The sequence below is a fragment of the Sorex araneus genome, chromosome 1, assembly GCF_027595985.1.
Source record: "Sorex araneus isolate mSorAra2 chromosome 1, mSorAra2.pri, whole genome shotgun sequence".
Lineage (NCBI taxonomy): Eukaryota > Metazoa > Chordata > Mammalia > Eulipotyphla > Soricidae > Sorex > Sorex araneus.
Window position 1 is genome coordinate 409,815,641 of NC_073302.1, and position 20,459 is coordinate 409,836,099.

The window sequence follows — 20,459 nt, forward strand, 5'->3', positions numbered from 1 at the left end:
TGTCCTGTTTGCTGTATGAACATTGTTTTGTTTTGAATATTATTTGAGTCAGTAGACTCTTTGTTGGGATTTAGTCATCTTTGGTTACAAAGATATTTTAAGCTTCTTTGAAAAGTTTCTTTGTACACTTAGTGGACATTGAACCAGAGTCAACTTCATGCAAGGAAAGTGCTTACCTGTCTGCATGCTCCCTTCCCGCCTTGTAACACCTTTCTTAATTGGCTCTTGCTTGGGCCTAACAGATGCCTCTAAAACCTAGAGCACATGCTTTGCATACTGGAGACCTGGATTCAGTCCCCGACATTGCATGCTCCTCTTGACACCACAGGGAATGCTCCTGAGCTCCAAAACTGTCCTTGGCTTCTCTATGAAAAGCATGCCATTTTCTATGCTAGTCGATTAGAAAGTATACTTGTGTGGAAGTTGTGTAGTTATACATTCCAGTACTGTCTAAAAAACTGTGAGAAAATAGCACTAATGTAAGGATGTATAATTTCGATAACTATTAAAGATTATATTCAAAGTACCTTTCTCTAAAATTTGGATTATTTTGGTTCCTAAGAAACTCTTTCGGGGCTGGAGCGATAGCCTTGAACGCTGCCAAGCCGGGTTCAATTCCCCGCATCCCATATGGTCCCCCAAGCACCACCAGGAGTAATTCCTGAGTGTAGAGCCGGGAATAATGCCTGTGCACTGCCAGGTGTGCCCCCAAAAGAAAAACAAATCTTTCAATGAACAAAAACTTGTACTACAAGAAATTATAACCATTTAAGTACTAAGCAATATGTTTTAAAGGAAGCATGATAGAACATTTTATTTTTATCTGGATCTGTGAATATAGTCTAATGACTTTCCCTTTATTTGAAAACAGCTAACTTTAAATAAGGTTAACTCAGATGCTCTAAGAGAATTTATTTAAGAAAAATATGACATTTCAATAATAAATAAAATGAGGTGTCTATTCATTTTCATATGCCTACATTATTCTGGATTGGATAAACAGAGTATCTTAATTGAAACTTAGATATACAAACCATTCTAGACACTATTTTATTCACAAAACATACAGAAATTAGAATATTATGGCAATATAATGTTTTAGTGAAAGTAATTGATATTGCCAGTTTCATAGTTCACTATTCTACCAAATAATCCTATGTCTAATAGTTCACCTGAACTATTCTACTCAAAAGATTTCAGGTAAAAAATGAATCAGGACAAATCAATATGCTCAAAAATTGATCTTAACGATAAAAATAAAAGACTTCAATGATATGAAAATATGAACTTTAGTCTTCTTTAAAAAAGGAAAGGAAAGGAAAGGAAGGCAGGAAATCCAAAAGAAGGAAGAAAGAAAGGAAGAAAGAAAGGAAGAAAGAAAGAAAGAAAGAAAGAAAAAAAGAAAGAAAGAAAGAAAGAAAGAAAGAAAGAAAGAAAGAAAGAAAGAAAGAAAGAAAGAAAGAAAGAAAGAAAGAAAGAGAGAGAGAAAGAAAGAGAGAGAGAGAGAAAGAAAGGAAGGAAGGAAAGAAGGAAGGAAGGAAGGAAGGAAGGAAGGAAGGAAGGAAGGAAGGAAGGAAGGAAGGAAGGAAGGAAGGAAGGAAGGAAGGAAGGAAGGAAGAAAAGGAAAAAAGAGGGAAGGAGGGATGGAAGGAAGAAAGGAAGAAAAAAAGAAAGTTTCATTAGCTTAAAAAGATAATTGTATGTGATTCTAATCTTTATTTCGATTTTTTATAAATAATTACTTTCAGACCATCAGCTCATTTAATTAATAAATAATGTTTCCAATATTAATTCATTCTAAAACTATCTTCTCCTATTAGGAAATGTTTCCTTCAAGAACACATTCCAGGACCTAGTATTTTATTTAATTAGATATCCATGAAATAAGTGATTAGATTAGCTCTCTTCCAAATGACTTGGAACTAAAAAGAATTCACATTTAGTGTAACGTGCAGTTTCCATTCTCAGACAGAAGCAGTATATCATGCATAGTTTCTGCATCCAAATTGTTCAGTTATGCTTCACGGTTCCTGCACACAAATTGCTCACAAGGTGACACTCTGATCACAAACCTAAAAATCAAAATAGTTTTATATATCTTGGAAAGGTTATCTTTGCTTTGAGATGCTTAAATCAAAGCTTTTTCCTAATACCGTTTGGCTAATGAACTTAAAATAAATTATTTATTCTGGATATTAGCTAACTAAAATTTCTATTATAAGATAAACCCCTAACAAAAACTCACTATATAGTGAGTAATGAACAGAACCCAGTGACTCATGAATTATAACTAGATACAATGTTAGGAAAACTTTGAAGACAAAATGTACAAGATAAATAAATGGAAGAGTCATGGAAAGATTCACATCTGTGTTTTCACAGCAAAGGATAAATATCTATGAGGACATTTAAATATATGTATTGATATAAATTTATAAAAAATGAAAGAAATAACTACTGCATGAATTTTAGTTGATGAAGTCTGTTCATGATATAGTTAAAATTATTTGAAAATTCACACATATAAACACAAAATTTGCATCTTGTGTGATTTTACTTTTAAAGAAGAAAGTTCATTAATATCTGTTATAATCATTGTTGCACTGTTAGACAAAACTGTCTACAATATAAAATATATTATCCTCATGAACTACATGGAAATAGGGAGAGATATAATAATTTCTTTCAGAACAAAGTTACTAAGAGAAGAACTTACCGAGTAAAAAGAAATCAATGTATCATAACCATTAAATACCTAGTATAGTCCAGTAAAATCAAAATGCCTGAAAAAATATTTCTAGACACTATAACCTTAAAGGAAACTTATTAGGGTATTTCATTACATTATAAATTATAAATTAGTAAATCCAAGTTATAAGAAAATGTAATGTTTTCTCTCATTGTGTATATAATTCAATGATGTATATAATTCAAAGTGGAAGATAATCCACTGTTATTTTACTTATAATTGAAACATTTACTGTTTAGTCAAATCTGTGATTTTTCCTTTTGGCCATAGCACTAAAAACCATTTTTTATAGGACATATAGTCACGATGATCTCAGAAGTAATTTACTTAAATCACCTTTACCCTACTTTAAAAATAATTTCATTTCTTCTGATTATAAAAAAAACTTAAAATATTCTTTAAAAATAAACCCCAAAATGCAAACACATAAAAATTAATCAATCATACCATCAGAATTGGGTGAATTCAGCTGGAGGGATAGTATAACAGTTTGCCTTCAGCATGGCTGTCTAAGGCTTGATCCCTGGCACATCATATGGTCCCTGAGCCCACCAGTGATCATTTAGGCACAGAGCAGGAGGAAGCCCTGAGCACAGCTAGAAGTAGCCCCCAAACCAAAATCAACAACAAAATTGGGGGAAATGCATGCACTACTGTATATCCTATCATTTGCTTTCATGTATTCATTTAAAACAATATTCTGAACACTGACTATTTTATTGACTATTGAGTCAATAAAATTTTCACAATTAATGGTTAATGACAGTATACTATTTCATCTAATAGATATACTAAATTAGTTTCACCATAATCCTATTTTAGGAGCGATAAACATTCTGTAGCACTGTCGCACGGTCATCCCATTGTTCATCTATTTGCTCAAGCGGGCACCAGTAATGTCTCCACCGTGAGACTTGTTGTTACTGTTTTTGGCATATCAAATATGCCACGGGTAGCTTGCCAGGCTCTGCTGCGCAGGCGGGATACTCTCAGTAGCTTGCAGGGCTCTCTGAGAGGGATGGAAGAATTGAACCCTGGTCGGCCACGTGCGAGGCAAATGCCCTACCCGCTGTGCTATTGTTCCAGTCCTATGAACATACTAAATAAATATAATAAAGTATGGATATGAAGAGCTTACTTGCTCATTATGTCTTCTTATTGGATGCATATAAAGATATGAAATCAATTTAATCCTAAAGCTGGGGAAATTAACATAATACTCTATATTTTATTATTTATTCTGTTATGCATTTAATTAAAACATAATAAATATCATTAAAATTCTTCACAAATGTAGCTTTGATGACTTATAAAACTAATCTAGCAAAGCTACATTTTATCCAGTTGCACTCTAATTTTGTATATATGTGTATAATAGTACATATGAGGAAGTGTATGTGTACTTGATCATTTGATCAGTTACTAATATACATTTTGAGAGAGGAAACTCTTCTCTGTAAAAAAAATTAGTTCAGCCGGAACAATAGTACAGCAGGTAGGGCATTTGCCTTGCACGAGGTCCACCTGGGGTTCAATCCCAGGCATCCCATATGGACGCCCAAGCACTGCCAGGAGTAATTTCTGAGTGCAGAGCCTGGAGAAGCCCCTGAGCATCATTGGGTGTGACACGAAAAGCAAAAAAAAAAAAAAAACAGCAAATTAGTCACTATGAATTTACAAGTTATTCATGATTGGGTTTCAGGTATACAATTTTTTCAACACCAATCCTTTTATCAGTGTCCACTTCCTCCACCAATGTCTCTGGCCCCCAAATTTGCTTCTGACCTACCAGTCTGCTTCTATGAGAGGTAAAATTTTTTTTAATTTAACTTTTGCAATGTTATTTATCATCCTGTTGCTGATAGGATTTCATACATCACAATTTAACACCTTTCAGCACCTCCTCCTGATTGTAAGCTTTCCTCCCTCACAGTCAGTGTCCCCTCCCTATCCTACCCGCAGCCCCCTCAAGAGGTAAGTTTCCTGCTGAATACACATTCTCTTATGCTTTGTTTCCATTGTCTGGGTATTCAGTATTCCACCATTGTGTTTCTTTATACTCTGCAAATGCGAGAGATCAGTCTGTGTCAGTTACTCTCCCTCTGACCAACTTCAGTCAATATGATACTGTCCACAACCCTCCATGTAGCAGCAAATTGCATGCCTTTTTCTTTTCTTATGGCTAAGAAATATTCCATTATGTATATGTACCCCAGTTTCCTTATCCAATCATCTAATCGCGGACTCTGGGTTGTTTCCAGATTTTTGCTATTGTGGATAGTGCTGCAAGGAACATAAGAGTGCCAATGTCTTTTCCCTATTTTGTTTTTGGACCCTTGGGGTATAGTCCAAGAAGTGGCATTGCTAGGTCAAATGGAAACCTAATTCCTAGATTTTTTTTTGAATGTCCATATTGTTTTTAAGAAAGGCTGGACCAGTTGCCATTCTCACCAGCAGTAAATGAGGGACCCTTTCTCCCCTAACATACACCAACATTGGCTGTTTTTGTTCTTTTATAAGCATGCCAGTCTATGGCATGATATGATATCTCATTGCTGTTTTGATGTGCTTCTCTTTGATGATTCGTGATGCAGCATTTTTTCATGTGCCTTTTGACCACTTATATATCTTCTTAAAGTTCTACCTAGTGCCCTATACATCTTGGCTATTAACCCATGAGCAGATGAATGTTGGGTAAATAAGGATTTTCCTATTCCATGAGCTGTCTTTGTATCCTTTGTATCCTGGTCATTGTTTCCTTTGAGGTGCAGAAACTTCTTAATATGATGTAGTCCCATTTGTTTATCTTTCACTTGGTCAGTGGCATTTCATCCTTGAAGATGTGTTATTCTTCAATGTCATGGAGAGATCTGCCGATATTTTCCTCTATCTACTTTATGGATTCAGATCTGATATCAAGGTCTTAATTCATTTTAATTTTGATTTTACTTTTGTGTATGGCATTAGAAAGAGATCTAAGTTTTTTGGTTGGGTTTTTTGCTTTGTTTTGTTTTTTGCCTATAGCTGACCAATTTTCCCAGCACCACTTGAACAGGCTTTCCTTGCTCCATTTCTTTTTTTTCTCTCTCTCTCTTTTATCAAATGAGCTCCTTTAACTGATTATATACTGAAGGTCTGTCTAAGAATATTAGAGTCTATTTCATGGGTCTGAGGGTCTGCCTTTATTCCTATACCCTGCACTTTTAATTATTACCACTTTGTAATACAATTTGAACTTGGGGAAAGTGATGCTTCCCCTCTTCTTTTACCCAAGAGTTGCTTAAGTAATTTGTATGTGTTTATTGTTGCATATGAATTTTAGGATTACTTGATCTTTTTCTTTGAAAAATGTCGTAGGTATCCCTATAGGACTGCATCCAATCTTTACAATACTTTGGGGAATATTCCCATTTTGATAATATCAATCCTTCCAATTCATGAGCATGGCACATGTTTCTATTTTGTTATGTCTCTGATTTCTTGAAGCAGTGTTTCATATTCTTCTTTTCATAGGTCTTTCACCTTTCTAGTTAAGCTGATTCTGAGGTACTTGATTTCTGAGGCAACACTCTCAATATTTTTCTTTAATATATCCCTTTTTATTTTGTTATTTGCATATAGGAAAGCCATGGATTTTTGTGTATTAATTTTATAGGCTGCCACTATACTATTCAAATTAATTGAAAACTCTTGCTTTTGTACATTAAGAAATAAAAACCCATGTAAGTTATATGATTGCTAAGGTTCATAACACAATTAGTTGATTACCTATTTTTATTATAACATACATGTTTATGAGTTTGCTAGATTATTTCCATGTCATTTTCTATAAAATTAAAAGTATACATGTTGCCTCTTGTTCTGATGCAATGTATTGTATTACTCTAACTTTATACAGTACCCATCTTTCATTCATAAAACTATTTAACTCTTTTCTGAACCTTTATATAATGTGTACAGACCAAATAAGTAAAGAGAATTTAAATATGTCTTGGCAGAAAATAATAAAGCAAGCTAAACAAAATATACCGAAACATTATATTCTTTTACATGAAGCAATGCAGTGCCATTGACCAAACTCAGGTTGCCATACACACTAGTATGCTCCAGTCCTTTGAATATCCTCCACCCAGGGACATTATTTTACTATTTTCTTTAAATTACAACTAAAAATGCACTTAAATGTAGGAAATGTCACCTTCATTTTGATTATCACTAGGAAACAAATATTTAAAAGGTAGGTATATTCTATGATAAAAATAAAACTGCTATTCAAAGAGTGAAAGCATGTTAAACATATTTGAATACATTTCTAAATTTATTTGGTATGTAAAATAAGGGCAAGGCTTCAACTAGTTTCCACAAAGGTAAGATAAGCAACCTAAAAACAATCCTGGTTGCCTATAGATAGGTTGTTTACATCCAGAAAAAGTGCATTCCCTTCTTCTAAGGGGAGAAATGAATCAATCATCCAGAATGCTGGGAGCTTACTGACCTTACACATATAATCAAGTAAGCTGATTGATATGGCATAAACATTAACTGAAAATTCTTGGGGAAATGCAACTTACAAATTCAAGGTTATTTAAGATTTTTTTTAATTAAAAAACTCTAGTTTTATATTTTTGAATTACAAATACTTTCCCCAAATTAACAAATTATTCAGATATTCATTGATTAATCATAAATGTGATTCAAAATCTCTATTCAACAGCATTTTAGTTTCAAGTAAGGATTATAGGGCTTTGCTTCACATTTTTGCCTCATTTAAAATTTATTTGGGGGCATGAGTATTAATAATTTTTCTACTCATAAATGTTAATGGAGCACAAAATTTGAGAGCTCATGCTGTAAGTAAAATAGATGTACTATAACTCATCAAATACAAATAGGTTAATACATGATATGCCAAGTCTTTTCCTAGTTCTTCATATAATTGGACAAATAAAGCAATGCTAGGGCTAGGGCTGAAGAGTTTGCTCAATGGGCTGAGGTCATGCTCTGTATGAGGGAATTTCTAATACTACGTGGTCTCTTGAGTTCCACTGAAAGTGACCTCTGAGCACAGGGCTGAAAACTCCTGAGCACTGCTTGATAAGTCAAGAAAAATTTTTTTATTTTTATTTGGGAAGGTAGGTTGGGCTCACATCCAAAAGTGCTCAGGCAACATTCCTGGCTCTGCACTCAAGAATTACTCCTGATGAGAACAAATAGGAATGCCCTGCCGAAGAGGCAAGGTGGGGTGGTGGGGGATGGGGTGGTGGTGGTGGGAGGGATTCTGGGATAACTGGTGGAGGAGAATGGGCACTGGTGGGGGGATGGGTAAACGACCACTGTATGACTGAAATGCAAACACGAAAGTTCAAAAGTTTGTAACTGTACCTCATGGTGATTCACTAATGTAAAATTTAAAAAAAAAAATAGATAAAAAAGAATTACTCCTGATGATACTCCAGGGACCATATGGAGTGCCATATGGGTTGGAAGCGTAAAGTCAAACACCTTACTCTCTCTTGCCCCATGTCTTTTCTAATAAAAGCATTGCAACCTAAGATAATGAAAATCAAGAGGCTGTTCCCAACCCACGAATCACAAGCTATCCTGCATGAATATATTTAGATACATTTAAAAATCAAAGGATTCACTAAATTTATGAGTAGTTTTGTGTCTCTGAGTTGTAACTGTTGGTTAAACCTATCACTTTCAGGTAGACTTTCTTTGAAAACATCATTTAAAACAAATGGCACAATAGTAACTATAAATAATTATTTATTTATTGTATAATAAAGAGAATGAGATTAGCCGCTGTACATAGTTCTTACTTGGTGTGTGTCTAAGAGGTGTGTGGTAAAGGGGATAGGGAAGTAATTAGAAATCAAAATGCAGTCCCTCACTGGGACCAGAGAGAGAGTACGGCAGGTAGGAGGCTTGCCTTGCTTGCAGCTGCCTATGTTTAATCACATAAGGTCCCCCGAGCACCACCAGGAGGAATTCCTGAACACAAAGTCAGGAAAATCCCCTAAGCCTCACCAGGTGTGGCCTCAGGTACACAAAAGAGAAAGAGTCCAGTTAAAGCTTCCCAGTAGGTATAATATGCCGACGTTTATGTGTAATGCCCACCACTCTATCAACTCTATCCTTCTTCACTAAATAGGAAAGGATATAGAATATGATAGGTCAAGAACAACATTAGCTATATAAATAGCATTGCATAGTTTGATTTATTAATAAAAATAAAGCAAAAATCAAACCCAAAATTCAGTACTTTATTTTTAGTAGCTAATTATTAAGCACACACCCCATAATTGGTAACACAGAAAGAAACAATTTAACATTTCATCTTGGAGTCACCTCTGACCAATTAAAAGTCAAAAGAAAGTTAACTAAAATTATAATATGGACTTAGTAAAGAAGAAGATACGATGAATATATTTAATTTACTGATGAGAAAGAACTAAAACAGCTTATAGAAGATTTATTTTCACTTCCAAGCTGCTCCTAAATTTCTTCAAAACAGTCACTCTGCTGCACTGTATACGGCCTTCAAATTTTCAATCTGTTCTTTCACCTTTGGTGTGCCACACAAGATTAAATTCTATTTTGAAATAATTAATATTCAAAAGTATGAAAAGACCTTATAAGTTTTTATTACCATGTCTGCAACTAGAAAAAAAGTAGTAGTCTCCTAAATTTTTCTTGCACTTACCCATACTCAATAACACTTATCCAAAAACACTTTTCTTATTGTACTCTTAACCAGCGCGGAAGAGCCTGGCAAGCTAACTGTGAGTATTGGATATGCCAAAACCAGTAGCAATAAGTCTCTCAATGAGAGACGACACTGGTGCCCGCTTGAACAAATCGATGAGCAACGGGATGACTCTTAACCAAAGATGAATCCAAATAGCTACTACTCTACTGACAATATTAGTGCCCCTAATAACACGCAAAGGACAATGTTTTAAGATTCTCAATGTTTGTCAAGATATTGTCATACATCTGAAAATGGCACATATCAAAACATTTGGAAACAGCCTGTGTCGGTAGGTTGTGTTGAAAAGACAAAAGGTTGTGTTTGTTCATCTTGCACCAAAACACAAAAAAATTAATTCAAAAATATTAATTTCATTTTGAAATTTATTCATTGTTCATTGTCTCATTAGCAAAATAGCCAAGAGATGGAAATAAGTCAAATGCTCAACTACAGATGAATGGATCAAAGTTGTGGCATATGAACACAATAGAATACTATACAACTCTAAGATATAACAGTCATGTCATTGGTAACAACATTCACAGAACTAGAGGATATCGTTCTGAGTGAACTCAGTCAGAAAGAAAAGAGATAGAGACAGAATGATCTCTCTCATATGTGGCACTTAAAAATACACAATAGGAAAGCAACAAAGAACAAAGGCAAAACCACAAGAGAACTGATCCACAAAACTAACTTTGTAGGGGATGGAGAGTTGAGATGCAGGGACACTGAAATCATTGATAGGGGCAGGTGGACTCACTGGTGATAGGTACCATGTTGGAATTATGCAAATTTGGGCCAGAGAAATAGTACAGAAATTAGAGTGCTTGCCTTGCATGTGGACAACCCAGGTTAGATTCCCAGCCCCCCGATTACTGAGCAATAGAAGAAGTGATCACTGAGCACAGAAACAGGAGTAAATCCTGAGCTCTGCCAGATGTGGCCCAACACGTCTCCAAAAAAAATAAGCTATATAGTAAGTCACACAACCTCAATCAATTACAATTTTTTTAATTGTCACTGTTAAGTTGTATGCAAAGCCATGTAAATAATTTTTATAAATATCCTTGAACATGTTCAATATTAAGTGATAACTATATTAAAAATACTGCTAAGTTTAGCGTTAGCAATAGTATGGGTAAAGATCAGTTTTATAAAAGAAATCAATTCTACTAACTAAAAGATCTTTTATTTCAGCAATCACCTATAATGATTCATAAATAGAAAATCCTCTATATATTCGAAATGTAAAAAATTGTAAGAAAATAGTTTAGCCCTCCTTTATGCAACAAAAAGTAAGAATCTTTCTTTTATACTGACATGTTATACCATTATGATCACCATAACACTTTTATTTTTAACAAATAACTCAGAAAAAATGATGTCTATAAGTCCCTTTGACATTATATTTATTAAACTCTAACTCTAGATATAAGAAACAAACAACTTGTGAACAAGAACCAAAACGCTCCTGTTGGGATCAGTCAGTTGAAAGCATTTTTTAGCAATCTACCGAAATGACCAATATTTTCCAAATAAAACACATATGCATACAATTAACCACTTGGGTAAACCATGCTATTCAAAACTATCCCATGATAAAATTCATCATAAGTTTTAACTGGATTACCTGAGTAACCTACCTGCCATACGTTTATTCTACTTCTGAATTTCAGTTCTATCAGTCACAAATGACTTACCGGACCAAAAGTATTGCTGTCAAAACTATGTCCGTGATGATCACCTTCTACCCAGATATGACCGCGAGGGACTTTGACATACCGGTTTTTATGCCCCATGGTTCTAGAAATAAAGAGCATAACCATTAAGAATAAATATATCAAATACCTAAACATGAAAAACAGGGAAGGCAAAAAGTATTATAACTGTCACTCCAGCCCTCACAACAGTATGCATTTAGTAGAACTTCCTATGTTATATGTTATTAAGAAAAGCTAAAAACTGGAATTAAGCTAAAGCTCTGTATTAGGGTGGCAATGTAAAATGTTAAAATAGTTTTTTCCCATTTTGTCATCTGGGCTCCTTTTGTCAATTTATTAATAAACTAAAATGTTTATGTATGTGGACCTCCTTATTCTAATGGAAAATCCATTTCAAAAAAAAAATAGCCAAAAGCATGGACAGATATTTATTATCAGAGATGTTCAACACAATCCTTATATAAAAACAAAAGAAAACAAAAATGTATCTACCTAAATGTACAGCAACATAGGGCTGTTTAAACAAATCATGATATATCTAATTATGTAAAAAGAATGGCATTAGAATAAAATATTATCACAATCCAATAAACCATAAATTATTTGTGGGGCAGAGATTGTGTTTTTAAAAAATTTTTCTCTATTCATCAAAGTAATCAGGAAAATCACTAGGCAATAAATGTTGATTACGTGAAATATCAAGTAAAATATCATTCCTCAAGTCTATAGGGGTAAGCTCAGAAACTGACCGTGCACATTATTCTGTGAGCTAGAGTCCCTGTCAGACCCCATTTGTTAGCTATCAAGTTGTTTATGTGCAAAAGAATACATAAAAAAGGGAAACTGTACAAAAATTGGTGCTATAAAAATTAAAACGATTCATTATCTAGAATGGTTCTTAATCTTCAAGATAATTTCAGTATTGAATTACATTCTTTTAGATCAGTAAATCATTCATGCAAGGAAGCAGTGTTGTGGCTATTAGAAGCCCACAGTAAGTTAATGACTGCTGTTGATTTTTAATTACTATTAGGAAAAAGTGTTTCAGCAGAAAAAAAAAGAAAAGGAAAGGAAAACAAGTTGAACACATATTACAATTACATACTCTATAATATGTGTTCTTCAATTAAACTAACCCATTAGTTCTTAACATCACTGATACTTTTATCATGAAATTGCTTCTAAATGCCAATACCCCATATCAATTATTAATAATAGGTAGAAGACCTTTATACTTAGTTGCAGGAGGACACATTCTCCAAATAACTGTAAAAATTTGTTAATTTTATGCTGTTTTTGTCAATAGAAAGAAAACAATGATTTATTTTATTTTTCAAATGAACATTAACATCAAATTGCAAAATAAAACCAACATAAACATTTCTTTGTTAAATGGTAGATTGTAAGTCAAGCATATTGTTCTGGACACCAGAAAAACTGGCAGAATATGGAAGCCAATAACAATTCTATATAAAACTCATATTGTGCTTTAATGTCATAAAACCCAAGAAATCATGCATGTGAAAAAACACTAACATCACAAAGTACCAGTCAAGCACTGAACAGTTCTTTATACTTTATTCTTTAAAACATTTATACCCCATTACAATGCTTTATTTTTTTTTTGCACACAACACCATAATATTTACTTCTTCATTCATTTGTTAATTGCCAATCTACCCTCACTAGAGTTCAATCTTTAATTTTGACTTTCTTGTTCACTAGACCATATTCAGTCAGAGCTCTGAGAATGCATTCTACAAAGTACTCAATGAGCACATTGAAAATAACCAAATGAATGAAAGGGGGAAAGAAACATGTGCCATAAGGTAGAATATTATGGAAAGGGCATTGAATCTAGAAACAAACTAACCCAGTAGCTCAGTTTCTTAGTGTCTTCCTGTATTGTCCATTCTTAAAATGGGATGAACAAGACATACCCTAACTGGGTTGAGATGAAGTTTAGTGGTTAATTAGGATATAACGGAGTGGTTGCTATGGAGCAGAGCTCTTTCTACTTCTATATTTGACTTCACACTTTGAAATTCTTGTCCAAAAATCACAGGGACAACTGAATAGAAAAGAGTGGCTTTGTTGGCAAGTAGACCACTTAAGTTGGAAACATGTCTAATCAACACAGACCATAAAGTAAGTTTCATAAAGAGGATGGGCTTCAGTGTCAGGCCTAGTACAGTAAGGATGACATACAGTTCAGGCATATTTAGCACTTTATCAGGACAAATCATAAGTATTTTTATGGGGGGAAAGTCGGGCCTGCTTAGTTGAGAAACATACAATGAACATGTATAAGCATATAGATCTTATATAGGAAATGACAGACAAACATTATCAGGCTGTAGTCGTTAGGCTGGCAAGGAGGGCAAAAATGAAATATGTCCAACAGGGCACCACTGTCCTTTATGGTGACCATAATTACCCAGCCAGGCATCTGGGACCCATTCAGGAAAAGAAAATTTTAAAGCTAAATCTTGGGCCAATTAAAACCAAAAAAAATAATAATAATAAAAAAATAAAAATAAAAACAGTGACACATTGCCATAACCTTCAAACTATGCCTCAGACCAGTCTGCTTCTGTCCTCTTAACCCCAGAGAGTTAAAGTTCTAGAGGGAAGAGAAAGGGGAACAAAGCTGCAAAAATGTTTTTTTTTTTAATTACAAAGTTAATGTGCTCTCAGATAAGATGATGGAACCGTGTTTGTTTCCTTAATTTCAAAAACAGAAAGCCAGAGACATAGCACAATGGGTAGGGCAAGTGCCTTGCATAAGAGTCTTGCCTTGCACATGGAAACCAGGATTCTATTTCTGGTACCCTATATGGTTTCCTGAGCACAGAGCCATGAGTAAGCTTTAAGCAAAGCTAGGTGTGGCCTAAAACCCAAACCAAGCAATCAACACACAAACACACACACACACACACACACACACACACACACAGAGAGAGAGAAAGAGAAAGAGAACGAGAACGAGAACGAGAAAGAGAGAGCTGAATGCAAATAATTTTTTGTGTATAAAAGTAGTACACATTAACTCTTGATCAATAGATTCTTTTATAGCTAAAACTGTTAATAAGTGAAGCTCTCAATAGAGTTCTAATGTATACTAGGAACCCAATAAGCAGCAGCAATTAATGCTATTGTTTCCCTTTGTCCACTATTTTCTTTCCTTTCACAATTCAGAATGTGTTCAGCCGCTCTTAACTATTAGCATTAGTCTTCTAAAATTACCTGGGCTATGCTTCAATAATTTCTTTTTCCCACAGCCACGCATGATTATGTACTATTTTTAATGGTATATCTTTTTCAGCGTTTAATCTTATGTCCTTCTGGGATGCTCTAAAACTTACCTGTGAAACACAATATGACTGTTTTTGCATACTCAAATTATACACAGTAAAGTAGTTGAAAACACAATCTACTTGTTTTTCTAATCACTTGCATATTGTTATGTTGCTATGCTAATAGATTAGTTTACATAGATCTCAGAAAGGTGTGAAAGAAGTCTTTGAGCTATAGAATCCTCATAAAACATGCTATATGCATAGTATACATACCACTTCTTGGTTTCATCTAATTTATTTTTAAAAAATAACTCAAAGTAGTTTGAGAATATGACATTAAAATATTAAGCTAGCTTCTTTTAGGATTACCAAAGAAATACAATACTTCTAATAGAATTTCTCTAGAGAAGGAATTTTAAATAGCTTTGTACTCTTGAATTCACATAAAAGAAAGACAAGATAATCTTTCAGGTGATTTAACAGTTAAGTGAGGTGTCAACCTACAAGGTTGCATGTATCTATGGCTTGCAAATAATTTCAGTTTTGACAGCCAAAAATGAGTTCTGTATGGTATTCTAACTACCTGTCTACAAAAACGCATTTTTACTACTAGCTTTACCAAGACAAGTTACCCAGGTCTTATAAATGGAATGAAGAATGATTGCCTCCAATTTGATTTGACCTTGAAAACAATGCTTTTTTTGAAGACTATGAATCTTTTGAGTGTCATCAGCTGAATACAAAACTGTCCATTGTAATCCCTGATACCAAAAGGAGGAAATAGGTTAATATTTAAGGTATTTTCATACATATGCAAACAATACATTCATAACTTTTATAATGGTAATTCATATTAATGATTCATAGCAGCAATTTTTGCTTTTCAACCTATTCTATTGATTTTCCTCACTCTCCAAAGTGGTGGTTGCCCTGTGGGTGCTTTTGCTCTCTGGACTAGAGATTCCTAAACCTTTGCTGTCATGGAAAGGCCTGGAGTCAAGGACTCCAACCTACGAGATCGGTGGCTGGAACTTGATCTTTTTTCAGTACTGTTACCCTGAACCAGAATAAAGCAATGAACTATTAGGACAGAAAAATGTGGACACAAGTCTGTTTAAAGTTGACCCCTTAGAAGATAAAATAAAAATTCTCCCTCAAGAATCTATACCCTGTTGATCTATAAGAGATTGAGGCAGGGACTTACATTGTTCATATAGTCTGGGAGAGTAACGAAAAATTAACTCCAGGATATCCAACAGAAGAAGATATTTTACCCCAGGCTATCCAACAGAAGAAGATTTTTTTTTCCTTCAGGAAAAAACAAAGATTTCAGGTTTTCCACAGGAGAAAAAAAGAAATTCACAATAGAAAAGAACAGAACATCAAAAAAAAAAAAAAAGCATTAATGGGTCTGGAAAGAAACACTATTCTATGTGAAAGAGTAGAACCATGGCTGGAGAAATAGGAGTTAGGGGCATGCCTTATGTGTTTATATGTTTCAGACGTGGCTAGATCCCCCAGTTGCTGCTCATCCCAGCACCACATGATATCTGGATCATTTCTGCTGTAGCTCTGAAAGCCATAAGCACACTTGCTCTGGCCCTGGGGACTCCAAAGCATCACTAGGTTGGTCCTGATGACCCCTGGCACCACTGGGATTCAAGGAGCATCACATCGTCAGCCTGGCACAGAGTTGTTGAGAACTTAGAAGTAGCCCCTGAATACCACTTGGAAAGCTTAAAATAGCAAAGGCAAAGAAAGTGAGGGGGAAGATAGAAAGGACCTGAAGTAGTTAATGGGAATATATACCATATCAAAAGGGACTCAGAAAGCCAGAGACGTAGCACAGAAGGTAGGGATCTTACTTGCACACAACTGACCTAGGCACAATCCCAGACAACACATAGGGTTTCCCAAACACCGGGAGGAACAATTCCTGCGTGCAGAGCCAGGAAAAAGCCCTCAGCATTACTGATGTGGGTCAAAACCAAAACCAAACCAAACAACCAAAAAAAAAAAAAACCACATCACCCACAAATCAAAATGTGTTTAGAATTTAGTATTTTGTACGGTAAAGTCAATAAATATAAAATTGTGAGTTGAGCGTCACAGAGATCTAGAAAACACATAATGTAAAGCAATGATATCATCAAAGGAAGAGACTTGGAAACAAAATCATGCAGTCTCTGAAGAGATAGTAAATAGAGAAGTTTTCACAATTAATGAAAACATGATTTCCTTTGAGGTCCTACACTCAAACTAGGAAACAGAAAAAATTAAAAGCCCGCCTTAACACATTGTAATAAAAGTGCAGAATAGGAAAGATTCCCCTTCCCGCAAAATATATGTCAGAAAGTTGCCTAACAATAGATTAAATATCTTCAAAAGAACCCACTGCAGAGTTTTTTTGTTAGGGCATTTAATTTACATGAAATATAATACAGCATACAGAGCATGCCTGGCATACTATGTGGGGTGACAGAGACTGAACCTGTAAAGGTCGATGCAAGGTAGGTGCCTTAGCTGCTACACTACCTCTTTAGCCCTGCCAAGATAAAATTTTTTTTCTTATATCTTCGTTAACCTGAATTTTCTTTTCTTTTGGGTCACACCCAGTGATGCTCAGGGGTTACTCCTGACTTGACTTTTGGTGGTGCTTGGAGGACCATATAGGATGCTGGGGATCAAACCCGGGCTGGCCACGTGCAAGGCAAACGTCCTACCCGCTGTGCTATTATCGCCCCAGCCCCTAAACTGAAACTTTTAAGATAAAGTCCTGCTGTTGTAGGATGAGCTACCTCCCCCCGACTTCTCTATACTCCTAGAAGCACAGGCAGTCTCCCCACAAATCAAGTCCAGCGCCATTATGTAGGCTCGTCTACTTGCCTTGCTTCAGAGACCCATAAACAAATCTCAAAAGAAATCAAAAGTGATGGGAATTCTTAGACCTGCACATAGCTGAACAGACCTGGGTAAATTGGAGAGGATAGGTTGGCTTGGTGCCTGCCCAAGTAGAGCCCCCAGCAGATCTTGCTTCCACAATCCAAAATCGCCTCCATGACTCCAGACTGACTCCACTGTCTCTGGACAGACCTCTCTGAGTTATGATCTGCTGAAAATTCGGGTATGCAGGTTTTGTGACTGAAATTTTCAGGCTTTCTTGGAGTTGGAATGGGCTACCTTCGCCCACTTCCCAATACTCCTGGAGGCACTGGCAGTCACTCCCACAAACCAACTCCCGCATCACCAAGTAAGCTCTTCTATTGGTCTTGCTTCAGAGACAATAAATAAATTTTGAAAGAGATCAAAAGCCTCAGTCAATCTTGGACATGTGCAAGTCTGAACAGACCGGGGTAAATTGGAGGTGTCATGTCAGCCTGGTGCCCTCACCCAAGCAGAGTTACCAGCAGCCACTTCCTTCCACAATCCCAAATCGCTGCCATACCCCCAGCCTGACTTCACTGACTCAGGACAGACCTCACCAAGACGCAATTTGCTGAAAATTCTAATATGAGGGTTTTGTGACTGAAATTTTCAGGCTTTCTAGGGGGTCAGGATGGGCTAACTCCCCCCACCTCCCTGTACTTCAGGAAGCAACAGCTGTTGCATCCATATCCCAAAGTGGCCACCCAGTTAAAGAGCTACTCCAGCCCTACCATTCCGATAAAAACACCAAATGCCCTGAACAAAAATAATCACCCCTTAGTACCTGCACTGAAAATCATAATGCACAAAAGGAAAAGGAGAGAAAGAGTAAGAAGAAAAGTACCTCCCATAAAGGGAAGCTGGGGGTGGGGAGTGGGGTGTTGGGGGATGGTGGGAGGGAAACAGGGTACATTGGTCATGGGAAATATACATGGATGCTGGATCATTGTATGACTGAAACCCAATTATGAACATTTTTGTAGGGGCCTATCTCACAAATATTCAATTTTAAAAAATATTTTAAAAAATAATGTGCAGTTCATGTGTGCTTCAGTCAGTTTAATCAGTGAATGAATAAGCAGCAGTGATCCTACATTAAAACAAAAAATAATTCATGCTATTATAAACATTAGAATTTTTCTACCTTTCTTCCCTCAATAGTATACTATTATATGATATACCACAATGAATACATCAATAAGTAGTTCGTGAACACTTTAGCTCTTGAAAGCTTTTGCCTATTATCAACAAAGAAGCTAAGAACATCTGAATCTAAGTATTCAGTGTACACATTTATTTCCCCTTGGATAAATATTTTAAAGTGAAACAACAGGGTCATGTAGAAGCTCCATGATTAACAGTATTATACACCGCAAAATGCTTTTCTAAAGTAATTGTACAAGCAATGTATCTAAACAATTCCTAAAAAGTTTTAAAACTTTTTTTAGATATTTTAGAAAAATATAGCAATTTTAATGTATTAAAACTAATGCTTTGGAATACTTATTTGTCAGGTTCTCTCATTTAATGAATTATTAAATTCTGTAAATAAAACTCGATTGTGTTTTTATTATTGATTTACTAGCATGTTATAGATATTAATTCTATTTCTTTTTTGGGGGGAGCACACCTAGCACTATTCAGGATTTATCTCTAGCTCTGTACTCAGGAATCATTCCCCGTGGAGCTCTAAGGACCACAATCATTTCTAGGGATTAGAACCAGAATCTACTACTTGCAAGGCAAATGTCTTATCTCTTCTACTGTCTCTCCAGTTACAAACTCATTTTTATTTGTTTTTGTGTTTGGGGACCATACCCGGAGATTCACAGAAATTATGCCTAATAAGTGCCATGTTAGAAATATAAAATTTCTTAATGGTTTCTCTTCAAAGAATATTTTAAATTTTGATCAAATATATGTAGGGGGGAAAAGTGCACATTTTTGATAATATGTAAACTTTTTAGACCTGTAAAAAGTTTTGCATAATTTATAAGAAGATCTCCTCCTATTTTGTCTTCCACTTTTATAGATTTGGAAATTTTATTTTTAATACGGTAAGAAAGAATCCCCAAATTTGTTGTTTGCTTTTTGTAGCTGAATATCTAAATTTCACAGAACTTTTTTGAAATCGTTATTTCTTCATTGAATTACCTTGGGTTACAGAGTGAGTTATGTTTCTTCAAAATTCATGCTCATGGGGATGGAGTGATAGCACAGCGGGCAGGGCGTTTGCCTTGCATGCGGCTGACCGAGTTTGATTCCCAGCATCCCATATGTTCCCCTGAGCACCACCAGGAGTAATTCCTGAGTGCAGAGCCAGGAATAACTCCTGTAGATTGCAAGGGGTGTGACAAAGAAAGCAAAAAACCAAAATTCATGCTCAAGCTCTGGTTGACAAAAGTGAGAGTATTTGAAGAATAGGATCTTTGGGAAATAATTAGATTTAGTTGATGCAATGAGAAGCCTTCAGCCCAGATTACTGACTCTATAAGAAGACACCAAAAGCCTTTCCCTTCTGTCTTTCTTCTCCAACTTAATTTTATTTTCTGCAATGTAAGAACCTTAACTAATAACATGAAGGGAAAGGTGGAAATAGTTGAGTAAAAATTTTTCTAAAGTCTTGTAATTTTTCTAGTGAAGAGTAGAGATACTATCTATCTTTCTCACATTTTTACCTCCAGTTTTTAGGGACATGCCTAGTAGTGCTCAGGGCTTGATTCTAGCTCTGTGCTCAGGTGCCACTTCTGACAGTGCTCTGGGGACTATATGTGGTACTGTGGCGTGAACTTAGATTGATTTCATGCAAGAGAAGCATCTTAACCACGGTACTATCTTTGTAATTTATTTATTTGTTTGTTTGTTTATTATTTGCTTTTTGGGTTACACCCAGAAATGCTTAGGGAATGCTCCTGGCTCTACACTCAGGAATTACTCCTGGCAGTGCTTGGGGAAACATATGGGATGCTGGGGATCAAACCTGGGTCAGCCACGTGCAAGGCAAATGC

General features: G+C 35.4%; 1 protein-coding gene across 2 annotated transcripts in view; it reads right to left on the reverse strand.

Annotated features, from left to right (window-relative positions):
* Window positions 1-20,459, reverse strand: part of IMMP2L (inner mitochondrial membrane peptidase subunit 2) — a 920,367-nt gene that overhangs the window by 209,887 nt on the left and 690,021 nt on the right. For both annotated transcript variants that reach the window (XM_055134369.1, XM_055134376.1), the window contains exon 6: window positions 11,207-11,309. In XM_055134369.1, the coding sequence (XP_054990344.1) occupies window positions 11,207-11,309 (103 nt within the window). The remainder of the gene's footprint in view (window positions 1-11,206; window positions 11,310-20,459) is intronic.